At 59.4% G+C, this 26,797-nt stretch overlaps 2 protein-coding genes across 2 annotated transcripts in view; both read left to right on the top strand.

Annotated features, from left to right (window-relative positions):
* Positions 1-26,797, top strand: part of VARS2 (valyl-tRNA synthetase 2, mitochondrial) — a 142,710-nt gene that overhangs the window by 21,164 nt on the left and 94,749 nt on the right. The window lies entirely within an intron of this gene.
* MUCL3 (mucin like 3) lies at positions 9,622-26,564 on the top strand. The gene is made up of 3 exons (XM_066360325.1): positions 9,622-9,793; positions 19,527-23,782; positions 26,207-26,564. Exons 1-3 carry the CDS (start codon positions 9,700-9,702, stop codon positions 26,351-26,353), a joined length of 4,497 nt encoding a protein of 1,498 aa, XP_066216422.1. The 5' UTR covers positions 9,622-9,699; the 3' UTR covers positions 26,354-26,564.

Genomic DNA, 26,797 nt, shown 5'->3' with positions numbered 1-26,797 from the left:
GACACACGAACAAGACTGAGGCACCGGTGACATAAACCCCTGGAACACACCAGGGCGCCTGTCCCCTCCCCGCCCCTGTCTGCCTCTCTGTGTAACATCTCCCCATTTCCTCCAAAAACCAGAGGGCCCAAGCTCAGAAGAATGGAGGCAGCGACGAGGAGGACACAGTCTGCACCGCCCACGCGAGGCCCAGGCTCGCACTGGAGGAACACGTGGTCGGAAGGGCCGGTAGGCACGGCCGCCAGGAGCTCCCCTCTGTCTCTGGGGCAAAGGCGGAACAGGGAGAGCGGCTGTGGGCCCCTGCGTCGTTGTCGAGAGCGGAGCACGCCCGCTCTCCCGTCCTAGGTAAGCGCAGCTGGCACTCCGAGCTCAGCACGCCGGGGACGTTTCCTTTCAGGCTCATCACGACCCTTTAAACCAGGGACCCCTCGTTTTAGAGGCGAGGACACATCTGACTGGCCCGAGCCCGCGCAGCCGGGAAGCAGAGGGTTCTGGGCAGCCAGGCCCGGGGCTGGTTCCGAACTTCCGAACGTCCGCAGTGCGTGTCCCCCCTGCTGCTCCTCCCCCCACCAGAGGGACGGAAAGCTTAGGGGCTGCAGCGTCTGGATGTCCACCCCCGACCTTGTCCTGGGTGCCCTGAGCGTCGGACGCGGTCCCCAGGCCACGGCGTCCTGCACCCCCACCCAGCTCCCGAATCCTGCTTGCTTTATTTATTTATTTATTTATTTTTGTATTTTTCTGAAGTTGGAAACAGGGAGGCAGTCAGACAGACTCCCGCATGCGCCCAACCGGGATCCACCCGGCACGCCCACCAGGGGGCGATGCTCTGTCCATCTGGGGCGTCACTCTGTTGCAACCAGAGCCACTCTAGCGCCTGGGGCAGAGGCCATGGAGCCATCCTCAGCGCCCGGGCCATCTTTGCTCCAATGGAGCCTCAGCTGCAGGAGGGGAAGAGAGAGACAGAGAGGAAGGAGAGGGGGAGGGGTGGAGAAGCAGATGGGCGCTTCTCCTGTGTGCCCTGGCCGGGAATCGAACCCGGGACTCCTGCACGCCAGGCTGATGCTCTACCACTGAGCCAACCGGTCAGGATCTAAATTTTGCTTCTTTTAGAGACCTGTGGACCCTCACCCCCAATAGCTGACCTTCCAGCAGCCAGAGGAGGACCCGGCATAGGACACCTGGTTCCTTCCCTGTCAGGAGGGTCTGGGTGGGGGCTGACTCAGGCCTGGGGCACAGGCCCCGAGTCCGGGAAGAGCCCGAGGGAGGGGCAGGGGAGTCCTCAGACTCTTACTCACTCTCCCCCTCGCCCCGAGCTTCCTGGGATCAGGCTGGGACAGCTTAATCCTCTTGGGACAGCTTGGAGGCCTCTCCCTGGGACAGAGATCCCGGTGTTGATGGAGGTCCCGGCACGCCTGGCTCTCCAGAGACAGTCCATGGGCCTCGGAGCCTTTAAAGAGCCCGACGCTGGGCCTGGGAAGACAGCTGGGCCGGCACCATGGACGCCGGGCTGCTGCTGCTGCTGGTGGGCCTGCGGGGCCTGGCCGCCCTCGGTGAGCACGGGTGGAGAGGGTGCTGGGTGTCGGGGTGAAGACCCGGGGGCCTGGCTGACTCTTCTAACCCCATCATCCTGTTCTTTCCCCACAGCTCAGCTGACCCCACTGAGGACCACAATACCTGGAGGCATCCCCGCTGCCTCTGACAACCTCTCCGTCTCTGCGGGTCTCCCCACTGTCTCTGGGGGTCTCCCCACTGTCTCTGGGGGTCTCCCCTCCGTCTCTGCGGGTCTCCCCATCGTCTCTGTGGGCCTCCCCACTGTCTCTGGGGGCCTCCCCACTGTCTCTGGGGGTCTCCCCACTGTCTCTGGGGGTCTCCCCTCTGTCTCTGCGGGTCTCCCCACTGTCTCTGGGGACCTCCCCTCCGTCTCTGGGGGCCTCCCCTCCGTCTCTGGGGGCCTCCCCACCGTCTCTGGGGGCCTCCCCTCCGTCTCTGGGGGCCTCCCCACTGTCTCTGGGGGTCTCCCCACTGTCTCTGGGGGTCTCCCCTCCGTCTCTGCGGGTCTCCCCACTGTCTCTGGGGGTCTCCCCTCCGTCTCTGCGGGTCTCCCCACTGTCTCTGGGGGTCTCCCCTCCGTCTCTGCGGGTCTCCCCATCGTCTCTGCGGGCCTCCCCACTGTCTCTGGGGGTCTCCCCTCCGTCTCTGCGGGTCTCCCCACTGTCTCTGGGGGTCTCCCCACTGTCTCTGGGGACCTCCCCACTGTCTCTGGGGGCCTCCCCTCCGTCTCTGGGGGCCTCCCCACCGTCTCTGGGGGTCTCCCCTCTGTCTCTGGGGGTCTCCCCACCGTCTCTGCGGGTCTCCCCTCCGTCTCTGGGGGCCTCCCCACCGTCTCTGGGGGCCTCCCCACCGTCTCTGGGGGTCTCCCCACTGTCTCTGGGGGTCTCCTCTCCGTCTCTGCGGGTCTCCCCACTGTCTCTGGGGGTCTCCCCTCCGTCTCTGCGGGTCTCCCCATCGTCTCTGGGGGTCTCCCCTCCGTCTCTGGGGGCCTCCCCATCGTCTCTGGGGGCCTCCCCACCGTCTCTGGGGGCCTCCCCACCGTCTCTGGGGGTCTCCCCTCCGTCTCTGGGGGCCTCCCCACCGTCTCTGGGGGCCTCCCCTCCGTCTCTGGGGGTCTCCCCTCCGTCTCTGGGGGCCTCCCCTCCGTCTCTGGGGGCCTCCCCACCGTCTCTGGGGGCCTCCCCTCCGTCTCTGGGGGTCTCCCCTCCATCTCTGGGGGCCTCCCCACTGTCTCTGGGGGCCTCCCCACCGTCTTTGGGGGTCTCCCCACTGTCTCTGGGGGCCTCCCCTCCGTTTCTGGGGGTCTACCCACTGTCTCTGGGGACCTCCCCTCCATCTCTGGGGGCCTCCCCACTGTCTCTGGGGGTCTCCCTATTGTGTCTGCAAGTTTCTCAACAGTTTCTTCAACCCCCGAGGATTCTCCCAGCCGTCCTCAGACGTTAGGTCCGGCCATTTCTGGGGGCGCTTCGGGACCAGTCACTGCGTCCACAGGTGATATTTCTGCTGCTCGATCCCCCTTTGAAGGCCTCATTGGCGTGGCCGTGGCCCGGGGCTGTCCGCGGGTAGGTGGGCAGTTTCCCAGGACGGAAGGAAGCGGGCTGGTCCTTGGCGGCTGCACTTCTCCTCTTGTGGTCGGTGCCTTCTCCGTCTTGCTTCTTTCCAGGTCACGAGAATATTCTTTTTTTTTTTTTTTTTCTGAAGCTGGAAACGGGGAGAGACAGTCAGACAGACTCCCGCATGCGCCCGACCGGGATCCACCCGGCACGCCCACCAGGGGCGACGCTCTGCCCACCAGGGGGCGATGCTCTGCCCATCCTGGGCATCGCTATGTTGCGACCAGAGCCACTCTAGCGCCTGAGGCAGAGGCCACAGAGCCATCCTCAGCGCCCGGGCCATCTTTACTCCAATGGAGCCTCGGCTGCGGGAGGGGAAGAGAGAGACAGAGAGGAAGGAGAGGGGGAGGGGTGGAGGAGCAGATGGGCGCTTCTCCTGTGTGCCCTGGCCGGGAATCGAACCCGGGACTTCTGCATGCCAGGCTGACGCTCTACCACTGAGCCAACCGGCCAGGGCATGAGAATATTCTTGAGGGTGTTCTTCCACAAACCTTACTGTTTTAGTTTCCAAGTGTAAGCCTCTGCTGTCTCTCCTTAATTTCTGTGCGGAGTGAGGTAAAGTTCAATTCTGCCCCTTACGGATTGCCAGTCGCCCCAGAACCATTTATTTCCAAGACCCCCGTTCGCTCCCCAGCGTTGCACTGGGCGCGAGCGCCTGTATCTGGGTCCGCTGACCTCGCTGTGCCCTCTGTTTACCGACTGGTCAGCCCTTCCGTCCCGCCCACGGTCTCCAGCGCCGCAGGGCGCGGTTACCCCGCTCGGGGCCCAGTCTGCGCCTGCGCAGCGGCGGGTACCGCCCTCACCTCTGTTCCGCTCTCAGAGGGTCTTGGCAATTCTCAGACTTCACTGCCCTAGCTGCAGTCTCTCCCTGTCTACCCGCCTGCAGGCTTTAAGACCCCTCCGCTGAGATTCTGTTCCCGAGAGGAACGCGGCCTTAGCGTCGCGGAGACGTGAGGTTCACAGAAGGGAGGGTGGAAAGTCACGCCGGGCAGTGGGGGCGTGGAGGGCTGAGGTCCCACCCGCCTCAATCACGCTCTGTCTCTGCCCCGCAGGCCCGACGACACCTCAGGAGAAGGGCTCTGTGCCAGGCTGGGCGATTGTGTTGATCACGGTCACGGTGGTGGCTGCCATCGTCAGTGTGCTGTATGGAATCAAGAAGGTGAGTGACACTGTGGTCCGAATGCGGGGGTCCCCCGGCCATTGGGGTGGGACCTGGTGCCCCGAGACTACCACCAGCACAGGGGCTTCAGGGAGACAGGGGGACAGCCTGCCACACCTAGGGAGGAGCAAGGGGGAAAAGGAGCCTTGGTCTGGCTGGCTGGGAGCAAACAGTGACCTGGCAGGCACAGGGGCCTGGGGGTCACTGACCGAGAGGCCGGGGGGTGCTGGGGGCCGACCAGACCCCCGAGGTACTGAGCTCAGCTCGTGGCTGTAAAGAGTCAGCTCTGTGGACTCACATTCTGAATCCTGGCTCTGACACTGAAGCTGGGTGACCTTGGGCAAGTTACTTAACCTCTCTGTGCTATCAGTAACCAGTAATCCTTAAATAACACTGGCGTGTCAGGCGCTGTACGCATCGAGGTTCACAGCAGCCCTGTGATTTCGGTAACATTATTGTCCCCTGTTTTACGGATGAGGTAATGGAATCCTAGACAAAGAGAGAATGATAGTATCCATCTCAAAGGGGCTTGTAGGATGAAGTGAGCCTCTGCACGTGGAGCGCGGAGCACACAGTAGGTGCGTGGCACACAGTAGGTGCTCAGTGCATTCGTGACTGTTTATGCCGGCAGTGGAGCGCTGAGAGCCTGCACGGTGTGAGGGGAGGCCGGGTCCACGTTCCCGGGGCCCTCGGTTCACCCGTCCTATCCCCCCCACTCCCCATCTCACAGGCCTGCCAGTTCCGGAAGGAGATGAGAGTGGGGTGCTGCTGTGGCTCGGTGACCCCTTACAGCTGCCACCCTGTGGCCACCAACCAGCGCTTCGCCAGCAAGTGAGGGGCGGGGCCAGGAGCGCGAGCGCCCCGCCCCCTCGGCCTTCCGCCTCTCCCAAACTGACTCATTCAAAAAACAAAAAACAAAACAAACCCAAATAAACCCAGCAAAACAGAAGCAAAGTCACAGAGGTGGACCACAGATTGGTGGTGACCGCAAGGTTGGGGTGGAGGCAGATGGCAGGTTACTGTTACCAGCAGGGGTGGGGGGTGGGGAGGAGGTGGGGGGTGGGGGGTGGGGGGTGGGGGCTGGGGGGTGGGGGGATGGGGGGTGGCGGGGAAAGGGGTCGCTTGGCTGGTGAGAGACAGAAACTAGACTTTTGGTGGTCAGCATGGCATATTGTATACGGATGTCAAATTGAAATGTACAGCTGAAACTTATATAATATATAAACCAATGTTACAATAATAATAATAATAATAATAATGAAATTTGGGGGTTGTAAAGCCAGTAGCTGTGGCCACCATCACAGCCGCCTGGCCCGTGCAAGTTCGCATTAGATTGGACAGATGGTAATGAAACAACGGAGCCAATAACTGGTGGGCCATTACCTTTAATCCTAGCTTGCACCCAGCAGGCTAGAAATACACACAGTGGGAAAACACTTCCCTTTCCATTCAGGGCTCCCAAAGCCACTGACTCATCCGAGTTTCCTAGGATGAGTTATTCACCTCTGTTCCCATCTCCTTCTCTCTGCACAAACTCTGTACAAACTGACTTCTCCTTCAGCACTCTGCCATCTTGGCTGCTTCTCTTCTTCTCCACCTGGCCGTTCTCTGCTCTCCTCCAGCATGGGCTCCTCTGCCCCATTGTATAGTGTAGAAATCCAAACCTTTAATCCAATATACAAACAAGGAAGTCTCTGATACAAAGTCACTTATCTCAGGCATAATTGGGATTCCTCATGAGAGTGCACCACCCCACATCATGCAACAGTTAAGGGTGTGGGGAAAAGCTTAGTTTTTGAGAAGCTCTCAGTATTAAAAGGGTAGGAAAGGCTTAGTCTTAAAACTAAGCCTTAGGCTATAAGGACCCTGCCTGCTTACAGCCTGTCCCCCACACCCAATACAAACTATGAGCCAGCAAACATATATATCATATTTACAAACTTATTTGACCCACAGGGGGTAATTAAGAAAATCTAAAAAAAATAAAAAGGAAAGTGCCCAACCTTCTATTCGCAGTAAAGAACCGTCTCCTGTCTCCTGCGGGTTCATGATTGCGGCCCTGGCCCCCCAGGGCTCCTCCCCCCACAGGGTAAGAGGGAGCCACCTCCGGTCCTGGGGCCAGCCTGCGATCTGCGTCCACACCTGCCCCTCCCCACTCTGTGTCCTTGTCCTCACCTGTGGGAGGAGCAGCCCTAGGCGGTCTCGGGGTCTCCAGCCCCCACGGACTCTCTCCTTCTCACCCTTTCTCCCCATTCCTACCCTCTTCCCCAACTGTCAGAGACGTCGGCCGCGTAGCCGAGGACACTCTGTGTGGTCCCTCCCCTTCAGGCCGGCTCCTGGCCTTCCCAGGACCCTGAAGGTCTCAGCTCTGCCCGGCCGGGAGCCCTGGGACAGGAGCTCGGGCACAAGCTGGATGCCCCACGCAGTTCCTGCGGAGTTAACAGCACACAGTCCTACACACACCTCCACTGGTGCCTGGTCTCAGAGTCTCTGTCCCGGTGCCCAGGCTCTGCGGGCAGGCGGGCACCTTCGTGTCTGCCCTCTGCTGCTTCCCTGCTGGGTGACCGTGGGCCAGTGGCTCCCCGGAACCCGGCTGCTTATTCTTGTCTGTGACAGGGGCTGACCCTGCTAATGAGGGTCTGATGAGAGAAGGTGTTCAGCAATGCTCCAAGGCTGTGTGACCAGCCCTTGGCCTGTGGCTGGATCCAGCCACCTCCCTCCTGGCTCCTCCACCCGGATGCCTTGGGGATTCAGGGGGGACATTGTGGCTAAAAAGAAGGAGGGTGTTTATTTACACGACTGGGCTCGCCACCTCGGCACTGCTGACACGCGGGGGCTGGAGATTCTCTGTGGTGGAGGCTGGTGGGTGTGTTATGGGATGTGTCGCACTATCTTTGTCCTCTACCTGCTAGATGCTAATAGCAGCCCCCTTCTGGTTGTGACAAGAATGTCTCCAGACCTTGCCAGATGTCCCCTGGGGGCGGGGAGGAACTGCCCCTCCTGGGTCCTAGGGGGAAGGGTGGGGTAGCAGGCTGGTGCCAAAGGGGGCTGCCTGTCACGCCTGGGTCCCGATGGCGTTGCAGGAGGGACCTGTGTCTGCCTCAGCCTCCCCCTCCCGCCCTGCAGGAGGCACTGCCCGGTCCTGAGCACTCAGCCTGGGACGACTCCCTGCAGTCTCATTAATCTCCCATTAATCACGTTAACGAGCAGTTGGCCCTTTCTCCTCTTCCCACCCATTCCAGCCCTGCCCAGGGCTTAGGGACGCGTCACACCCGGAACGGGAGGGATTCACATGTTGGGGCCCAGGTCACCCCCGTGAGCCCCGCGGCCCCGGGTCCTGGCCTCTTGCCCTCCAGAGCCTGGCCCCCTCTGCTCTGCGGGACTGTGCCCCTCCCCAGCACGGGCCGCGGCTGGCCCGGCCTCCACTCCATTCAGCCCAGTGCAGTTTCCCATTGCCTGCCGTGAGCCAGGCAGTGTCCCCGGCGCTGGGGTGGCAGCAGCGGCCCAGGCAGAGACCTTGCCTGCCGGCTGCTGACATTCTAGGTACAGATGGGCGACATCGTGAGCCCATGACGTGTGTGATGGGGGGCGGGGGGCTCAGACACCTGGCCCAGGGCTCTGCTGCCTCGCCTCAGAGTCCCCCACCCTCTCTCCCTGTCTGTCTGTCCTCCGCTCACCCCGACCCCAGGCCTGCCACTTGGTGGGCTCAGTGGATGAGTTTGCACAGCCTCCGAGCTCACATCTGCTACAGGCTAGTGATCCGGAGGGCGGGGAGAGACTGGGGGGGACCCTAGACGTGAGGGGCCTGCGTTGCTGTGTCGGGGTGCATGGGGGCCGCGCTGGGGGTACGGTGGCCTGGGCCTGCTTTCGTCCCCTGGGGACATGTCGGGTCGGGTCAGGTCCCGGCCTCGGCTGCCTGCAGTGGGGGTCCCTGTGCAGTGGGGGTCCCTGTGCAGTGGGGGTCCCTGTGCAGTGGGGGCCCTGTGCAGTGAGGGGCCCTGTGCAGTGGGGGCCCTGTGCAGTGGGGGTCCCTGTGCAGTGATGGGCCCTGTGCAGTGGGGGCCCTGTGCAGTGAGGGGCCCTGTGCAGTGGGGGCCCTGTGCAGTGGGGGACCCTGTGCAGTGAGGGCCCTGTGCAGTGATGGGCCCTGTGCAGTGGGGGACCCTGTGCAGTGGGGGACCCTGTGCAGTGAGGGCCCTGTGCAGTGGGGGGCCCTGTGCAGTGGGGGGGGCTGTGCAGTGGGGGCCCTGTGCAGTGGGGGTCCCTGTGCAGTGGGGGTCCCTGTGCAGTGATGGGCCCTGTGCAGTGGTGGGGCCCTGTGCAGTGATGGGCCCTGTGCAGTGGCGGGCCCTGTGCAGTGGGGGGCCCTGTGCAGTGGGGGCCCTGTGCAGTGGGGGACCCTGTGCAGTGGGGGCCCTGTGCAGTGGGGGCCCTGTGCAGTGGGGGGCCCTGTGCAGTGATGGGCCCTGTGCAGTGGGGGTCCCTGTGCAGTGATGGGCCCTGTGCAGTGATGGGCCCTGTGCAGTGGGGGTCCCTGTGCAGTGATGGGCCCTGTGCAGTGGTGGGGCCCTGTGCAGTGGGGGCCCTGTGCAGTGATGGGCCCTGTGCAGTGGGGGTCCCTGTGCAGTGATGGGCCCTGTGCAGTGGGGGGCCCTGTGTGCGCTGCCTCTCCTCTGCCCTCTCACCCGACCTCCTCAGGCAGCTCCACCTGGGGCAGAAAGCGTGGCCCCACGTGAGAGCGAGGGGCCTGGGGAGCCAGGGGCGCCCCACATAGGAGAGAAGGCCGAGCTGGAGAAGAAGGGGTTCGGATCTCCTCCTGAACTGGCCGCCCAGTCGCCCCTTCCCAGTCCTGCCAGCAGGAGCCCAGTCTCTCGAGCTGGAGAAGGACGGGTTCGGATCTCCTCCTGAACTGGCCGCCCAGTCGCCCCTTCCCAGTCCCGCCAGCAGGAGCCCAGTCTCTCGAGCTGGAGAAGGACAGGTTCGGATCTCCTCCTGAACTGGCCGCCCGGCCGCCCCTTCCCAGTCCCGCCAGAGCCCAGTCTCTCTAGGACGGGGCCGTCTGCTCCCCCCTGCCCAGAATGCAGCGGGGGCTGGGTCAGGAGTCCACGAGTCCACCTGCCCAGCCCCCTGCCCCTCCCCCGCCCCCACCCAGAGCCCAGCCCGGGGCGGCCGCCCAGGTTCCTGGCCCCTGACGCAGCAGCCGCCTGCGGTCTCCTTTATCAGGGCCGCCCTGAGGCGTGGAGCGCTCCGTTTGTTTAAGGTTTAGGCCCAAGGGGCCCCAGCCCCCGGGACATCCAACCTGGCTCCATATAAGGAGAGGAGGGGACCCCAGGCCTCATTCTCAGGTAGCTGGCCTGCTGCTGCTGCTCCACCAACATGGCCCGGCTGGCCCCTGGTGACGGCTCTAGCTCCGGCCTCCAGTTCTGCCTCCAGTTCTGCCTCCTCTTCCTTCTGGCTGCCCGGCAGGCGGGTAAGATGCCCTCAGAGGCTAAGGCGGCACCAGTCCCTGGGGCGGGCGGCGGGGCACAGAGAGGGGCTGCTGGTCAGCGTTTGTGGGGTGACCGGCAGAGGGACGTGCAGTGGGGAAGGGGCTGCTACACACAGTCGCCCAGGGTGTGCCCTGCCCAGGGTGTGCCGGCTAAAGGGCGGGTGGCGGTGGGCTTGGGGAAGGGGCTGCTACACACAGTCGCCCAGGGTGTGCCGGCTAAGGGGCGGGTGGCGGTGGGCTTGGGGAAGGGGCTGCTACACACAGTCGCCCAGGGTGCGCCCTGCCCAGGGTGTGCCGGCTAAGGGGCGGGTGGCGGTGGGCTTGGGGAAGGGGCTGCTACACACAGTCGCCCGGGGTGTGCCGGCTAAGGGGCGGGTAGCGAGGGACTCCGGCCTGTGCTCCGCTCCTGGGCACCGGGCGCCTGACAGGCCCTGAGCCGGGCGGGAACTCACAGGTGCTCCCGGTCCCTTTTTTCCACTCCAACGCCCGGAGGTGGTTCATACCAATGGTCCTCAACCTTTTTTGGGCCACGAGCCGGTTTAATGTCAGAAAAATATTTTCACAGACCAGCCTTTAGGGTGGGACGGATAAATGCACAAAATAAAACTATGCGACCGGCATAAAAACTGTGGTATTTTAAAATATAACTGTCGAACTTACGAGACAAGCGTCAAGAGTGAGTCTTAGACGGATGTAACAGAGGGAATCTGGGCATTTTTTTAAAAATGAAACATCATTCAGACCTAAATATAATATAAATAAAACAGAAATGATGTAAGTTATTTATTCTTTCTCTGCGGACCGGTACCAAATGGCCGACGGACCGGTACCGGCCCGCGGCCTGGTGGTTGGGGACCACTGGTTCACACCATCTCACTGTCTGGTGAGAGGAGCAAGACCCCCAAGCCCCGGAGGCAGGCTGGGTTCCGCCGCTCCACACTGGCCATCGCCCTGGGTGGGGAGTGGGCACAAGGTGCCTTTCTCTCCCAGGGGTCTCTGTGCTTTGCTGACCTGGGTTCCGCCCTGGCTCTCGGGCCCGTTTAATGAGTCCCCACGTCTATAAAGTGGGAAGCACGCCGCCGGCCGACAGGAAGCCTCGGTTCTCACCGACAGGAAGCCTCGGTTCTCACCGACAGGAAGCCTCGGTTCTCACCGAGCGCCTCCTCTGTGCCAGGAGAGCTGCTGGACCACCACGGGGGCTCACTGAGTCCTCACGGCAACTCGGTCAGGGGCACGGCTCTGTCCCCACTTTGCAGGCGGGACACGTCCCTGCGCGTTGATGAGAAAATGAACTGGGAAAGTCCAACAGCCACGCAGCCCTGCGGGATGAAGTGCAATCACCAAACTCGTTTGCTCAGTTGAGAAACAGCTCTGTGACCGAGACCGGGAGAGGGAGATGCCCAGGGCGAGGGCAGCGTGGCGCGGCCCCGGGGGACTGGGAGGGGGTCTCCACCAGACTGACGCGAGACCAGGGACTCAGAGAGACTCTCCCTGTAGCAGGGAGGGTCATCCACAGCAGCGGCGGTGCCCCCAGCCGGGTAACCAGGGCCCAAGGCTGGTCTGGGGACAGTGTGTGGAGCTGGGCAGCAGCAGCTTCTTCCGAGTGTGTGTGACTGAGCTCAGGGTCGTGCTCGGGCCAGGGAGGACACGGGTCAGGGGTCCGGGGGATGGTGGACGGCGGGGACAGTGGCTGAGGAGTCTTCACGTTGCCTCTGCTGGGTCTCAGAGGTCCTTTTCCTCTGTGTCTTGACTTGACGGCTTCCTGCCACTTCAAGGGTCTGGGGACAGAGTCACCAGGGCCACTCCCTCCCCCATCTCTGTGTTCTTGTCCCTTTCCTGCGGGGCTGATGGTGCCACCTGTAGCTCTGCACCTCCTCCGGTTGTCCCCGTAGGGGCAGAAGGGAACAAATCGTCCATCAGCTGCAAGCACGTTCGTTTCTGAGGGACACAGAGCACTGGACAGGCAGGGCACACTTGCAGTCCGAATGCAGAGCGGGCATGCTGGGTGGGTGGGTGGCTGTGGTCTGAGGGGTGGGGGGGGCAAGGGTGGCCAGAGACTCAGGCCGGGCTGGGGCGGGGGAGACTGGATGTGAGCACAGGCCTGTCCGGCAGGGAGGGAGGGAAGAAGGAGGCTGGAGCCCTCCGTCCACAGGACCGGTCAGTTCCCAGACTTAAAATAACCGCAGGCTAGGACCCCAGAGTCTGTGAGGTACAGACTGGACACACGGCGTCACCTCTGAAGGGAGCAGCGCGGGGCTGGAGGCTTTATTTAGGTCAGGTGTTGACATTGTAACCAGCATGTACCCACAGTGTTGCAAATGGAGTAGCCATGTTGTAGCAGGAAGCGACCCTGACGGAGGATAGACCCTCAGATAACTTTATTAGAAGGAAAGAAAGTTTATTAAAAGCCGGCAGAGCACGTGGGATTAGTAGCTCCAAAGACACCTGCTCCCCGAAATTGATTTTCTTACATCTTATCATCCTTTTACAGAATACAGGTTTTCCTGCAAGGGGCTCGTGATCCCTTTGTCTAGAGGTACACGTCACTCCCAGGACTCCAGGATGGGAGGGTGGGTCTAGGTGGATTCGGAGGATAAGTGTTGGTATTTTTAAATTAAGGTCTGTAAACATTGTTTCTTAAAAGCTTTTGAGAAAAGAGGAGGGGAAGGGGTTTTCAGATAAGTTCTATCTTCCTTGCTCTGTGTAGCAAGTGGCCCCAGGCACCCTTTCAGAGAACTCTAGAAAGTAGTTAATCTGGAACTGGCTGACTCAGTTACCCCTGCAGGCTCCCTTCCCTTGCATTCTTCTAGTTTCTTCCTCCTCAGGGAGGAGGGGTAGGGGACTTCTCTCTTAGTGCTAGAGGGGCAGGGCACCAAGAAACCCCAGAAATGCTGCTTGGGGGAGGCTGCTCTGACGGCAGCCTGTCCACTTTCTTTTTTTGATTGTTTGTTTTTTTATTGATTGATCTGAGAGACAGAAATTGGGGGGGGGGGGGGACAGGAAGCATCAACTTGTAGTAGTTGCTTCTGGTATGTGCCTTCACCAGGCAAGCCAGCGGTTTTGAACCGGCGACCACCAGTGTTCCAGGTGGACGCTTTTATCCACTGTGCCACCACAGGTCAGGCTTCACTTTCTTTTCAAACAAGTGAATAAAGCAGATTGAACAGAACTTTAGAATTGTGTATAGTTTTTTTGTTATTGTTGTTGTTGTTTTGGTTTTTTGATGAGAGAGACAGGAAGGGAGAGAGATGAGAAGCATCAGCTCATAGTTGTAGCACCTTAGTTGTTCATTGATTGCTTTCTCATATGTGCCTTGACTAGGGTGGGGGGCCCCAGCTGAGTCAGTGACCCCTTGCTCAAGCCAGTGGTGACCTTGGGCTCGAACCAGCGACCTTGGGATCATGCCGTTGATCTCACGCTCAAGCCGGATGAGCCTGTGCTCAAGCCAGCAACCGCGGGGTTTTGAACCTGGGACCTCAGTGTCCCAGATTGACGCTCTAGCCACTGCACCACCACGCTGGGGTTTGCTTTCGTTCTTTTATCCAGACTAAGCACCCACCTCCAGTGTCTTCAGCTAAAGCTAGATTTGCCTCCCTACCTACATACACCTCAGTGACCAGAGTGGTCCTCCACTATTTCACTATTGTGGTCAGTGAAATGAATATCTCGCAGTGAGAACATTCTAGGCAAGTAAAGTTGGTACCAATGGTAGATCTACCGGGGAGAAGAGAGGTCAGCTGGTCCTGGGGTTCAGTCTCTGACTGGCCACAGTCCGGGCCCAGGACCAAGGAGTTCTTGGGTCGATTTGGGGGTGTAAAGCCAGTAGCCACGGCCACCATCACAGCCGCCTGGCCCGTGCAGGTTTGCATTGGATTTGGACAGATAGTAATGAAACAACGGAGCCAAGAACTGGTGGGCCATTACCTTTAATCCTAGCTTGCACCCAGCGGGCGGGTTATACACACAGTGGGAAAACACTTCCCTTTCCATTCAGTGCTCACAAAGCCACTGACTCATCTGAGTTTCCTAGAATCAAAGGTTTGTACCTCACCAGCCTTATTTACCTCTGTTCCCCATCTCCTTCTCTCTGCACAAACTCTGCACAAACTGGCTTCTCCTTCAGCACTCCGCCATCTTGGCTGCTTCTCCTGGCCTCCTCCACGTGGCCTTTCTCTGCTCTCCCCCAGCATGGGCTCCTCTGCCCCATTTTATAATGTAGAAATCAAAACCTTTAATCCAATATATAAATACAAACAAGGAAGTCTCTGATACAAAGTCACTTAGGGTGGGAAAGGCTTAGACTTAAAACTAAGCCTTAGGCCAGTGGTCCCCAACCTTTTTTGGGCCACGGACTGGTTTAATGTCAGAAAATATTTTCACGGACCGGCCTTTAGGGTGGGACAGATAAATGTATCACGTGACCGAGACAAGTGTCAAGAGTGAGTCTTAGACGGATGTAACAGAGGGAATCTGGTCATTTTAAAAAAATAAAACATCGTTCAGACTGAAATATAAATAAAACGGAAATAATGTAAGTTATTTATTCTTTCTCTGCAGACCGGTACCAAATGGCCCACAGACTGGTACCGGTCTGTGGCATGGGGGTTGGGGACCACTGCCTTAGGCTATAATGACCCTGCCGGTCCCTACACCCAATGCAAACTATAAGCGAGCAAACATATATATCATATTTACAAACTTATTTGACCCACAGGGGTGGTCAGCTTTGACAATGTTTCCACAATGTTGAGACGGGGATGTGAATGCCAAGGTCTAGCGATCGGAGTCTAGTCATGGACCGTGTGGGTCCTGTGGTCAAATTACAGGTGGCGCCCCAGAGCTGAGGGGTGAGTGCCTTTCCCCAGCTCTCCGTCTTGGGGGGCAGGTGGGGGGCTCAGCGCCCAACACAGCAGAGCTTCCCCTTGCTCTTCCAACCGCGCAGGTCACTATACGCTGACTTTTTTTTTACTTAAATCAGGGGTCCCCAAACTACGGCCCGCGGGCCACATGCGGCCCCCTGAGGCCATTTATCCGGCTCTCGCAGCACTTCCGGAAGGGGCACCTCTTTCATTGGTGGTCAGTGAGAGGAGCATAGTTCCCATTGAAATCCTGGTCAGTTTGTTGATTTAAATTTACTTGTTCTTTATTTTAAATATTGTATTTGTTCCCATTTTGTTTTTTACTTTAAAATAAGATATGTGCAGTGTGCATAGGGATTTGTTCATAGTTTTTTTTTTATAGTCCGGCCCTCCAACGGTCTGAGGGACAGTGAACTGGCCCCCTGTGTAAAAAGTTTGGGGACCCCTGACTTAAATAATAAAAGGTTGTTAGCAAAGCTTCTGACTAGTCCATCAGCCTCAAAATAGCTTTTCATTCATCCATTCAACAAATATTGAAGAGGTGCCTCTAGTGGGCCAGACACCATCTTGGGCTGGAGACAGCCCGTAGGAAACAGATAAGAATCCCTGTGGCTGTTGGAGTGGAATGATTTATTGTCCTGCGGAGTGTTACGCTGATAACACCTGGGTGGCAGGAAGTGGCCCAGCTGTGGCTCAGAGGCGCACGGGGGAGTCAGGGGAGCCCCCTACCCCTGGCTGCCGCAGGGCCGCGTGCTCCATCTCCCCGCAACCAGGAGAAAGGCGGGGCTCCGTCTCCCCGCAACCAGGAGAAAGGCGGGGCGGAGCGTGAGACTGTTTCAGAGACACAGTTCGGGTTCAACAGACGCTTCCAAGTGTTGGCTTCGCTCCCTGCTCCTTCCGTCCGCACCCAGCGGGAGACAGACCGGGCGTCAGAGCCTCTCCCTGACTCGAGTGAGGGTGCAAAGCCGCCCCCGGGGGCCAGCCGGACCCCAGTCCTGGCCTCGGGTTTCTCCGGCCGTGGCCTGCTTGTTTGTCCACTGCATGGACCTTCAGTCACCCTCACCGTGTGTAACAGCATCTGGGGTGAAGGCTGCGGTGGGGTGGTTCTCTGCCCTAGCGACCGTTTTAAGTATAAAAAAAGGTATACCGAAAGGTAGCTTATCGTTTCATGCATTTAATACTTAAATAAGAACAATACAAGAGGCACACAAAGCTAGATTATAAGAAAGAGTTTTAAAATATTAAATAATACCTGACAACAAAAAAAACTGTCATTTAAGCTATTTCTAATGACAGCTTGTCACCCCTTGACTGGCACTTTTTCTCTTTACATTATATGTTTGTTTACTGAAGTAACAAACGCGAGGGAATTAAAATGTAGTATTTCATCAAAGATGCAATGAGTTTTATGAGATGAATAAATACAGTGTGTCCGTAAAGTCATGGTGCACTTTTGACCGGTCACAGGAAAGCAGCAAAAGACGATAGAAATGTGAAATCTGCACCAAATAAAAGGAAAACCCTCCCAGTTTCTGTAGGATGATGTGGCAGCATGTGCGCATGCGCAGATGATGATGTAACACCGTGTATACAGCGGAGCAGCCCACGGCCATGCCAGTCGAGATGTGGATGGTACAGAGGAAAGTTCAGTGTGTTCTGTGGCTCGCTAAATTCAAATCCATGACCAAAGTGCAACGTGAATATCGGCGCGTTTATTTTTTTATTATTATTTTTTTTTTGTATTTTTCTGAAGCTAGAAACGGGGAGAGATAGTCAGACAGACTCCCGCATGCGCCCGACCGGGATCCACCCGGCACGCCCACCAGGGGCGACACTCTGCCCACCAGGGGGCGATGCTCTGCCCCTACCAGAGCCACTCTAGCGCCTGGGGCAGAGGCCAAGGAGCCATCCCCAGCCGGGCCATCTTTGCTCCAATGGAGCCTTGGCTGCGGGAGGGGAAGAGAGAGACAGAGAGGAAGGGGGGGGGGTGGAGAAGCAAATGGGCGCTTCTCCTATGTGCCCTGGCCGGGAATCGAACCCGGGTCCCCCGCACACCAGGCCGACGCTCTACCGCTGAACCAACCGGCCAGGGCCTATCGGCGCGTTTATAACGAAGCGCCACCAGATAGGAATAACATTACTCGGTGGGATAAGCAGTTGAAGGAAACTGGCACTTTGGTGGAGAAACCCCGTTCTGGTAGGCCATCAGTCAGTGACGAGTCTGTAGAGGCTATACGGGATAACTACCTAAGGAGCCCTAAAAAATCTGTGTGTGAGCCCACATCGAACTGCACTGAATAGGTATGAAACTGGGAGAGTTTTCCTTTTATTTAGTGCAGATTTCACATTTCCATCATCTTTTGTTGCTTTCCTATGACCGGTCCAAAGTGCACCATGACTTTACAGACACACTGTATATATTACAAGCATAGTTCTGTCAAACTTTTTTCACCTGTGGATGGAATGAACATCACTACGGGAGCCTAGAACACGCTGTTGTGCGGATGAACGGTTAAGAGTCAGGAATGTCACTGTGTGATGTCCACATGGGGCGGCAGCTCAGGCGCCCACCTTAGAGAGAACCCCTGTGACAAGTGCCATTTTAACAAACCGGTTCTCCAAACTCAGCAAAAAATTAGGTAATCGGTTCTGCCGCACCGGTGGGAACCGGCTGAATCCCACCACTGGGTGTGCGGAAAAGCCCGACTTGGCCAATTACTGAACCTCTTTGAACCTCCTTTCTGCACCTGTCGAGGGTGAGATCACACGAGTGCCTCAGGGGTCTGTGGGGAAGATGAGATAAATGAATAGAAGAACAGCCTGGTCCTTCAGGGCTTTTACAGATGTCCTGTCCTTGCTGCCCCGAGGGACGGGGCTGACCGGCAGGCTGTGAGGCGTGGCCCGGAGCTCCATCCGGGCTCAACCTCTAAGGTCCCTGTGGGTCCTTGGGGAGACCCCCTGACCCCGCCCCTGAACCCTGTTTCCTCACACATAGGAAGGGGACAAGAACAGACGGCTCTCAATGCCGGGGGGGGGGGGTGGTGGCTGGGGAGGGAAAAGGAGTTAGCAGTGCGTGAGCCCGTCTGTCGGTCCTGCCTGTCCCGCTGTCCGTGTTCCAGGAAGGTGGCCCGTCGCTCTGGCCGGGGACTGTGTGCAAGCCACCACTGCTCCGGGGAGCTCGGGGTTCTTGGCTGCCAGTCAGGGAAGCTGACAGCTTCCAAGGTGGGAGCCGGGAGACGGATCAGCGTGGAGGCGAGTCCAGAAGGGGAGCGTCTGTGGGCCTCGCAGCGAGTGCTGGGCCCCAGGAAGGCGCCCGGTGAAGTGGGGGCCACAGCCCCTCCCCCTCTCTCACTGGCCTCCGCCTCCACTCTGCAGGGACTTGGGTGTGGCTGTCACCTCCCCTTTCTTGTCCCACCCCCGTGTTTCTTTCCAGGACGGGGTCCCCCAGCCCCCAGCCGTCCTCCTCAGCAGGCAGCCGGGCGGACTGCGGTTTCTCGTGATTTGGGCACGGGTCCAGGTTCTGGTTGCCGCCTTGAGCTAACAGAGGCTGGAAATCTCAGTTACGTAACAGCACTATCTCTCAGGCCTGGGCGATCTCCCGACATCTCCTCTGTCCCCACGGCTTGTTTTCCGTGGAATCAAGGCCCATATCTGCTCGTTGATAGGGGTGTTTTCCCTCACGCCCTGTCCTTAAACACCCTCAACGTCTCCCGGGAGCCGGCTGCTTCGTGCGCTCCTCTCAGGACCCCCGACAAAATATCCTTTTTCTTTTAAGAGGGTCGCCTTCACCCATCCCAGATGGCTTTTGTCGTTATCCACTGGGGGAACCGGCAGGGTGAGCCATCAAAGTGGAAGGTTCCCATCCTCTAGGGCCTCTTCTATTCTTCTCTCACTCATCACCTGAGTTTACTTACTAACCCTTACAGGAAGTTCTGCCAGATGTCTGACCTCAGTCTCTCACGCTGTTTACATTTGGGATGGAGCAGGAATGTCCTGGGAAGATGAAGACCCTGATATTTATTACCTTTCTTCTCTGCTTTGCCACTGAATGGGACCTCCACTCCCTTACGTATTATATAAACCCTAAAGGAGCGCCCTGTGGAACAAACTGTCAGTCCATCTCTGCTCTCAAAACGTATGATCTGAGAGGCAGAGCAGTGGGGTGAGGTTGACGTGTGCACAAACAACTGTCATGTCAGGATGGAGGTAACAGGAAAGAGTAATTAACAACAAAAAAATTTGTTTTGAGCCCCGAGGTTCAGCTTGGAAGGATCAGGAAAGATGGTGGGAAGCTGGAGAGAGGTGGAGGAGGGGCAAGGGAACACTGGCGGGAGGGTCAGCCTGAGAGAAAGGTTCAGACGCGGGAGGTGAGAGTGTGGGTTGGATGCCGCCGGATTCTGAGGAGACTGGCTGGGGAGAAATATCCGGGTGATAGAGGGGCCCCGAGAGACGGGGTGGGCGGGGAACAGGGAAGAACTCGGAGAACATTTCTTTCTTTCTTTTTTTTACAGAGACAGAAAGAGAGTGAGAGAGAGGGACAGACAGGGACAGAGAGAGATGAGAAGCATCAATCATCAATTTTTCCTTGTGGGAATTTAGTTGTTCATTGATTGCTTTCTCATATGTGCCTTGACCGCAGGCCTTCAGCAGACCGAGTAGCCCCTTGCTCGAGCTAGTGACCTTGGGTCCAAGCTGGTGAGCTTTTGCTCAATCCAGATGAGCCCACGCTCAAGCTGGCGACCTCGGGGTCTCGAACCTGGGTCCTTCCGCATCCCAGTCCGACGCTCTATCCACTGCGCCACTGCCTGGTCAGGCGGAGAACGTTTCTTACCTGACGTGACGCTCTTCTTTTGCAGGCGCCTTCCCATTTCAGGAGCTTCAGAACACTGCTGTTTCCCCAACATCTGGTCACCTAACCCAGCCCGCTCCAAACCTTGTTTATAATACCCCCTCGGACCACACGGCTCTTCGTTTAGGACACGGCCCTAAATCTACGAAGGCCCGTCACTCCAAATACCACTGCAATGTCACACACCATTTCCAGCCGGTTCACAGACCGGCAGATGACTCCACACGCCCTACAACGCATCACGACGCTCCCCCCACGGCCACACACCCTCCCAGCGGCCGAGGAAGAGCCCCTGTTATCCGGAACGGGCGTTCTGCCGACTCCAATAACACGCGGAGAGAACCGTCTGATGCAAGATATTCAACCCCGAACCCCAAGAGCAGAACAGCCTGTCCCACCTCCAAAACGAGCAGGCACACAGTAAGGAGAAGTTCCCCCCGAACGGGGACCCCCCTAGCAAAGACCCTCACATCAGACAGTCCGAGAACCACAACACCTTCCCACCAGCCGGTCACTCCGGAGGTCAGCAGAACACCCACGTCCTCCTCAGACAAGGCGACAAGCACTACAGAAGGGACAGGAAGAACGGAGGGTCACACAGCAGCTGCTGCTGATACAACCACGGTCACCCCGGGTGCGACCCTGGCAGAGACTACAGAACAGACAGAAGAGACAGCGGGTGTCACTGAAAAGAACGAACAAACACCAGCAACACCTACCCATCATGAACACACGACCATTTCAGCCCATGGAAGGATCACAGGAGTCCCAGCAGTGCCCACAGACCCTGGGCAACAGAGCACACCAGCCCATGAGAAGACCACAGGAGTCCCAGCAGTGCCCACAGACCACGGGCAACAGAGCACACCAGCCCACGAGAAGACCACAGGAGCCCCAGCAGTGCCCACAGACCCTGGGCAACAGAGCACACCAACCCACGAGAAGACCACAGGAATCCCAGCAGTGCCCACAGACCCTGGGCAACAGAGCACATCAACCCACAAGATGATCACAGGAATCCCAGCAGTGCCCACAGACCCTGGGCAACAGAGCACACCAGCCCACGAGAAGACCACAGGAGCCCCAGCAGTGCCCACAGACCACGGGCAACAGAGCACACCAGCCCACGAGAAGACCACAGGAGCCCCAGCAGTGCCCACGGACCACGGGCAACAGAGCACACCAGCCCACGAGAAGACCACAGGAGCTCCAGCAGTGCCCACAGACCCTGGGCAACAGAGCACATCAACCCACAAGATGATCACAGGAATCCCAGCAGTGCCCACAGACCCTGGGCAACAGAGCACACCAGCCCACGAGAAGACCACAGGAGCCCCAGCAGTGCCCACAGACCCTGGGCAACAGAGCACATCAACCCACAAGATGATCACAGGAATCCCAGCAGTGCCCACAGACCACGGGCAACAGAGCACATCAACCCACGAGAAGACCACAGGAGCTCCAGCAGTGCCCACAGACCCTGGGCAACAGAGCACACCAGCCCATGAGAAGACCACAGGAGTCCCAGCAGTGCCCACAGACCCTGGGCAACAGAGCACACCAGCCCATGAGAAGATCACAGGAGCCCCAGCAGTGCCCACAGACCCTGGGCAACAGAGCACACCAACCCACGAGAAGACCACAGGAGTCCCAGCAGTGCCCACAGACCCTGGGCAACAGAGCACACCAGCCCACGAGAAGACCACAGGAGCCCCAGCAGTGCCCACGGACCCTGGGCAACAGAGCACATCAACCCACGAGAAGATCACAGTAGCCCCAGCAGTGCCCACAGACCACGGGCAACAGAGCACACCAGCCCACGAGAAGACCACAGGAGCCCCAGCAGTGCCCACAGACCCTGGGCAACAGAGCACATCAACCCACGAGAAGACCACAGGAATCCCAGCAGTGCCCACAGACCCTGGGCAACAGAGCACACCAGCCCACGAGAAGACCACAGGAGCCCCAGCAGTGCCCACAGACCCTGGGCAACAGAGCACATCAACCCATGAAAAGATCACAGAAGCCCCAGCAGTGCCCACAGACCCTGGGCAACACAGCACACCAGCCCACGAGAAGACCACAGGAATCTCAGCAGTGCCCACAGACCCTGGGCAACAGAGCACATCAACCCACGAGAAGACCACAGTAGCCCCAGCAGTGCCCACAGACCCTGGACAACAGAGCACATCAACCCACGAGAAGACCACAGGAGCCCCAGCAGTGCCCACAGACCACGGGCAACAGAGCACACCAGCCCACGAGAAGATCACAGGAGCCCCAGCAGTGCCCACAGACCCTGGACAACAGAGCACATCAACCCACGAGAAGACCACAGGAGCCCCAGCAGTGCCCACAGACCACGGGCAACAGAGCACACCAGCCCACGAGAAGATCACAGGAGCCCCAGCAGTGCCCACAGACCCTGGGCAACAGAGTACACCAGCCCACGAGAAGACCACAGGAGTCCCAGCAGTGCCCACAGACCCTGGGCAACAGAGCACACCAGCCCACGAGAAGACCACAGGAGCCCCAGCAGTGCCCACGGACCCTGGGCAACAGAGCACATCAACCCACGAGAAGATCACAGTAGCCCCAGCAGTGCCCACAGACCCTGGGCAACAGAGCACACCAACCCACGAGAAGATCACAGGAGTCCCAGCAGTGCCCACAGACCACGGGCAACAGAGCACACTGACCCACAAGAAGACCACAGGAGCCCCAGCAGTGCCCACAGACCATGGGCAACAGAGCACACCAACCCACGAGAAGACCACAGTAGCCCCAGCAGTGCCCACAGACCACGGGCAACAGAGCACACCAGCCCACGAGAAGATCACAGGAGCCCCAGCAGTGCCCACAGACCACGGGCAACAGAGCACACCAACCCACGAGAAGACCACAGTAGCCCCAGCAGTGCCCACAGACCATGGGCAACAGAGCACACCAACCCACGAGAAGATCACAGGAGCCCCAGCAGTGCCCACAGACCACGGGCAACAGAGCACACCAGCTCACGAGAAGACCACAGTAGCCCCAGCAGTGCCCACAGACCCTGGGCAACAGAGGACATCAACCCACGAGAAGATCACAGTAGCCCCAGCAGTGCCCACAGACCCTGGGCAACAGAGCACACCAACCCACGAGAAGACCACAGTAGCCCCAGCAGTGCCCACAGACCACGGGCAACAGAGCACACCAGCCCACGAGAAGACCACAGTAGCCCCAGCAGTGCCCACAGACCACGGGCAACAGAGCACACCAGCCCACGAGAAGACCACAGGAGCCCCAGCAGTGCCCACAGACCACGGGCAACAGAGCACATCAGCCCACGAGAAGACCACAGGAGTCCCAGCAGTGCCCACAGACCACGGGCAACAGAGCACATCAGCCCACGAGAAGACCACAGGAATCCCAGCAGTGCCCACAGACCACGGGCAACAGAGCACATCAACCCACGAGAAGACCACAGGAATCCCAGCAGTGCCCACAGACCACGGACAACAGAGCACATCAACCCACGAGAAGACCACAGGAGCCCTAGCAGTGCCCACGGACCACGGACAACAGAGCACACCAGCCCACGAGAAGACCACAGGAGCCCTAGCAGTGCCCACGGACCACGGACAACAGAGCACATCAACCCACGAGAAGACCACAGGAGCCCCAGCAGTGCCCACAGACCACGGGCAACAGAGCACATCAACCCACGAGAAGACCACAGGAGCCCCAGCAGTGCCCACAGACCCTGGGCAACAGAGCACACAGGCCCACGAGAAGACCACAGGAGGCCCAGGTACGACTACGGAACAGCCGGCAGAGACCACGGCGGCCACAGAGCCCACCACCACGGGAGCCTCAGGAAAGCCCACAGCACACCCAGGGAAGACAACGTCTACCCAAGGGGATTCCGCACGGGTCCCAGCACGGCCGACAGAACATCCCGGGAGGAACACAGCTGCCACAGGGGCTGCAGGATCTGCAGACCAGGTCACAGGGGACAGGTCCACCACTAGTTCCACTCCTCGCCCACCCGACACCGAGGGTGCCCGTCCAGGGTCCGCGTCCAGCACCCCGTGGAGTGCCGCCCCGTCAGGAACCGCCGCCCACGAGAGCCAGGCCCACGAGAACAAGCACGGCTCCCAGGGGGGCGTCCAGGTTGGAGAGCTGAGGGGGAACGAGTCCTTCCCTGCGTGGGCCATCGTGGTTGTGGTCCTGGTGGCGGTCATTCTTCTCCTAATGTTCCTGGGCCTGATCTTCCTGGTGAGACAGAGGGACTCCCCAGGGGGGCAGGGACCCCCGGGGTGGGAGGGGCCCCCGGGGTGGGAATCGGAGGACCCCCGGGGTGGGAATCGGAGGACCCCTGGGTGGGAATCAGAGGACCCCCGGGGTGGGGATCGGAGGACCCCCGGGGTGGGAATCGGAGGACCCCCGGGGTGGGAATCAGAGGACTCCCCAGGGGGGGAGGGACCCCTGGGGTGGGAATCAGAGGACTCCCCAGGGGGGGAGGGGCCCCCGGGGTGGGAATCGGAGGACCCCCCGGGGTGGGAATCGGAGGACCCCTGGGTGGGAATCAGAGGACCCCCGGGGTGGGGATCAGAGGACTCCCCAGGGGGGCAGGGACCCCCAGGGTGGGAATCAGAGGACCCCCGGGGTGGGAATCGGAGGACCCCCGGGGTGGGAATCGGAGGACCCCCGGGGTGGGAATCAGAGGACCCCCGGGGTGGGAATCGGAGGACCCCCGGGGTGGGAATCGGAGGACCCCCGGGGTGGGAATCGGAGGACCCCCCGGGGTGGGGATCAGAGGACCCCCGGGGTGGGAATCGGAGGACCCCCGGGGTGGGAATCAGAGGACCCCCCGGGGTGGGAATCGGAGGACCCCCCGGGGTGGGGATCAGAGGACCCCCGGGGTGGGAATCGGAGGACCCCCGGGGTGGGAATCGGAGGACCCCCGGGGTGGGAATCGGAGGACCCCCGGGGTGGGAATCGGAGGACCCCCGGGGTGGGAATCAGAGGAGAGGTTCTGGGTCGGAACCGCAGGGCACAGCGCGTCTAGGAGAAGAGGCGTGGCTGGGGGGACGGCCGTGGAGGAGCCGCGGGTGGAAACTAGGAAGAACGACACGGGAGGCGCGGGGCCTGAGGTGCAGAACTGGGGGGATGGCGAGGGGCGGGCGGGGTACAGCGGGCAGAGGAGGGAGAGCTTGTCAGGACGAAGAGGACAGGAGGGAGAAGCGAGCGGCCCGCGCTCTGGACTGGATCAGGGGCTGGAATAGAGATCAAATCCCGATGGAGACCTGGGGGAAGGAGCAGGCCAGAGGTCTGGGTCCCGGGACGGGGAAGGGCTGGGGACAGGGGTGCCGGCGAGCAGCGGGCCAGAGGTCTGGGTCCCGGGACGGGGAAGGGCTGGGGACAGGGGTGCCGGCGAGCAGCGGGCCAGAGGTCTGGGTCCCGGGACGGGGAAGGGCTGGGGACAGGGGTGCCGGCGAGCAGCGGGCCAGAGGTCTGGGTCCCGGGACGGGGAAGGGCTGGGGACAGGGGTGCCGGCGAGCAGCGGGCCAGAGGTCTGGGTCCCGGGACGGGGAAGGGCTGGGGACAGGGGTGCCGGCGAGCAGCGGGCCAGAGGTCTGGGTCCCGGGACGGGGAAGGGCTGGGGACAGGGGTGCCGGCGAGCAGCGGGCCAGAGGTCTGGGTCCCGGGACGGGGAAGGGCTGGGGACAGGGGTGCCGGCGAGCAGCGGGCCAGAGGTCTGGGTCCCGGGACGGGGAAGGACTGGGGACAGGGGTGCCGGCGAGCAGATGGCCAGAGGTCTGGGTCCCGGGACGGGGAAGGGCTGGGGACAGGGGTGCCGGCGAGCAGATGGCCTGGCGGACACTGTGTTAATCCAGATTCGGAGGGACCCGAAATATGGAAGACAGGAGCAAGGTCTGTCGTTTACACATTAAAGCTTTATTGTCTAGCTTGGCCAAGCAGCGGGAACTCTGACAGAAATCCGAGGGAGAGCGCGCTGGCCCTTTGTTCTACTTAGTTTTTTTAGTTTTGTAAGTGGGAGGTACAGAAGCAAAAATTGCAATTGGGAGCCCCTTACCGCTATTGGTTATAGTCATATGTCCTTTAACATGATAGGACCACGTTCAATTTGCAAACCATACATCATTTTGGAGAAAACAAAATTTACAAGTCAACACAATGGTAGAAAGATATCTCTTTACATATTAAAAGGCCTTCCTATATTTTCTAGTGTTCATCCACCATCTCTCTGTCCAGAGTCAGACGTATTAACCACATGCATTTACATAAGAGAGGTCGTTTCCGTGGGGACAAATGCCCGTAAATGGCTCATTGCTATAAGAAAAGGTTTATTTTGGCTTTTCCCTTCCTGCACCTGGCTAGCCATTCACTCCTTTCCCCACAGGTGTGGTGGAATGTCAGGGAATCTATGCTTTCCTTCCCTTTTCATTTACAATACAATGCCAAGGGCCATCCTGGTTATGCTAATCACACAGTACAGAGACTATTCTCACAATTTCTCTGCACACCTTAACCCAAATTAATAAAATGTTCTCCAAGTCTCCTAAAATATTAATATTAATATTCTGTAGCCTTTTGGTACTTTACAACATCTGCAGGTGAAATGGCTCAGTGGCTCCTCACCTGCTCACCCCTCCTCCTCCCTCCTCCCCACCCCAGGTCTCCTACCTGACGCGGACGCGCCGCGCGCCGGTCCCCAGCGGCGAAGACCCCGACCCCGAGGACGACGGGGGCCCCAATTCCTACCCGGTCTACCTGATGGAGCGGCAGACGCTGGGGGCGGGCCAGATCCCCTCCCCGCCGTGAGCTTCCCGGGTGAGGAGTTAGACTCAACCGTTCCCCTTTCCTGGACTCCAGCGTGGGCGGAGCGTGGCGGTTCACAGCCTCAGCCCTGCGCGTCTGCCGCGTTCTCGCGGAACGGGGTCGTGGGGCGAGGCGGTAAAGCCAGGGGGATGCGGGTTTGGGAGCGAGAAAGGAGAGAGCTGGGAGCTCAAACACGCGTGCTCTGCAGGCGATGCAGGCGGGAGAAAGAACAGGTTTGGTGGACACTTGGGGTGGGGACCGCACGGGGCCTTGAGGGCTGGTGGGGGTGGGGCAGGGGGAGGGGGAGACAGAACAGAGCCCCCGGATTTCAGGACCAACCTGCGTATTATTTTCATCCTCACTTAGACTGTGTGTCAACAGCCTTGTCTTGGAGTTCCCGGGGACTTGACCATTCTTCTTCTTTTTTTTATTTATGAAAAAAGAAAA

Source organism: Saccopteryx leptura, chromosome 1 (genome assembly GCF_036850995.1).
Source record: "Saccopteryx leptura isolate mSacLep1 chromosome 1, mSacLep1_pri_phased_curated, whole genome shotgun sequence".
In the NCBI taxonomy this organism is placed as follows: domain Eukaryota; kingdom Metazoa; phylum Chordata; class Mammalia; order Chiroptera; family Emballonuridae; genus Saccopteryx; species Saccopteryx leptura.
Note: the sequence above shows the minus strand (reverse complement) of the source record. Positions and strands in the feature narration are given on the sequence as shown.

Coding starts and splice junctions, on each gene's coding strand:
- MUCL3 (XM_066360325.1), top strand. CDS start 9,700: ATGGCCCGGCTGGCCCCTGGTGACGGCTCTAGCTCCGGCCTCCAGTTC. Junction 9,794..19,526: donor TCTGGCTGCCCGGCAGGCGG/GTAAGATGCCCT, acceptor CTTCTTTTGCAG/GCGCCTTCCCATTTCAGGAG. Junction 23,783..26,206: donor TCCTGGGCCTGATCTTCCTG/GTGAGACAGAGG, acceptor TCCCCACCCCAG/GTCTCCTACCTGACGCGGAC.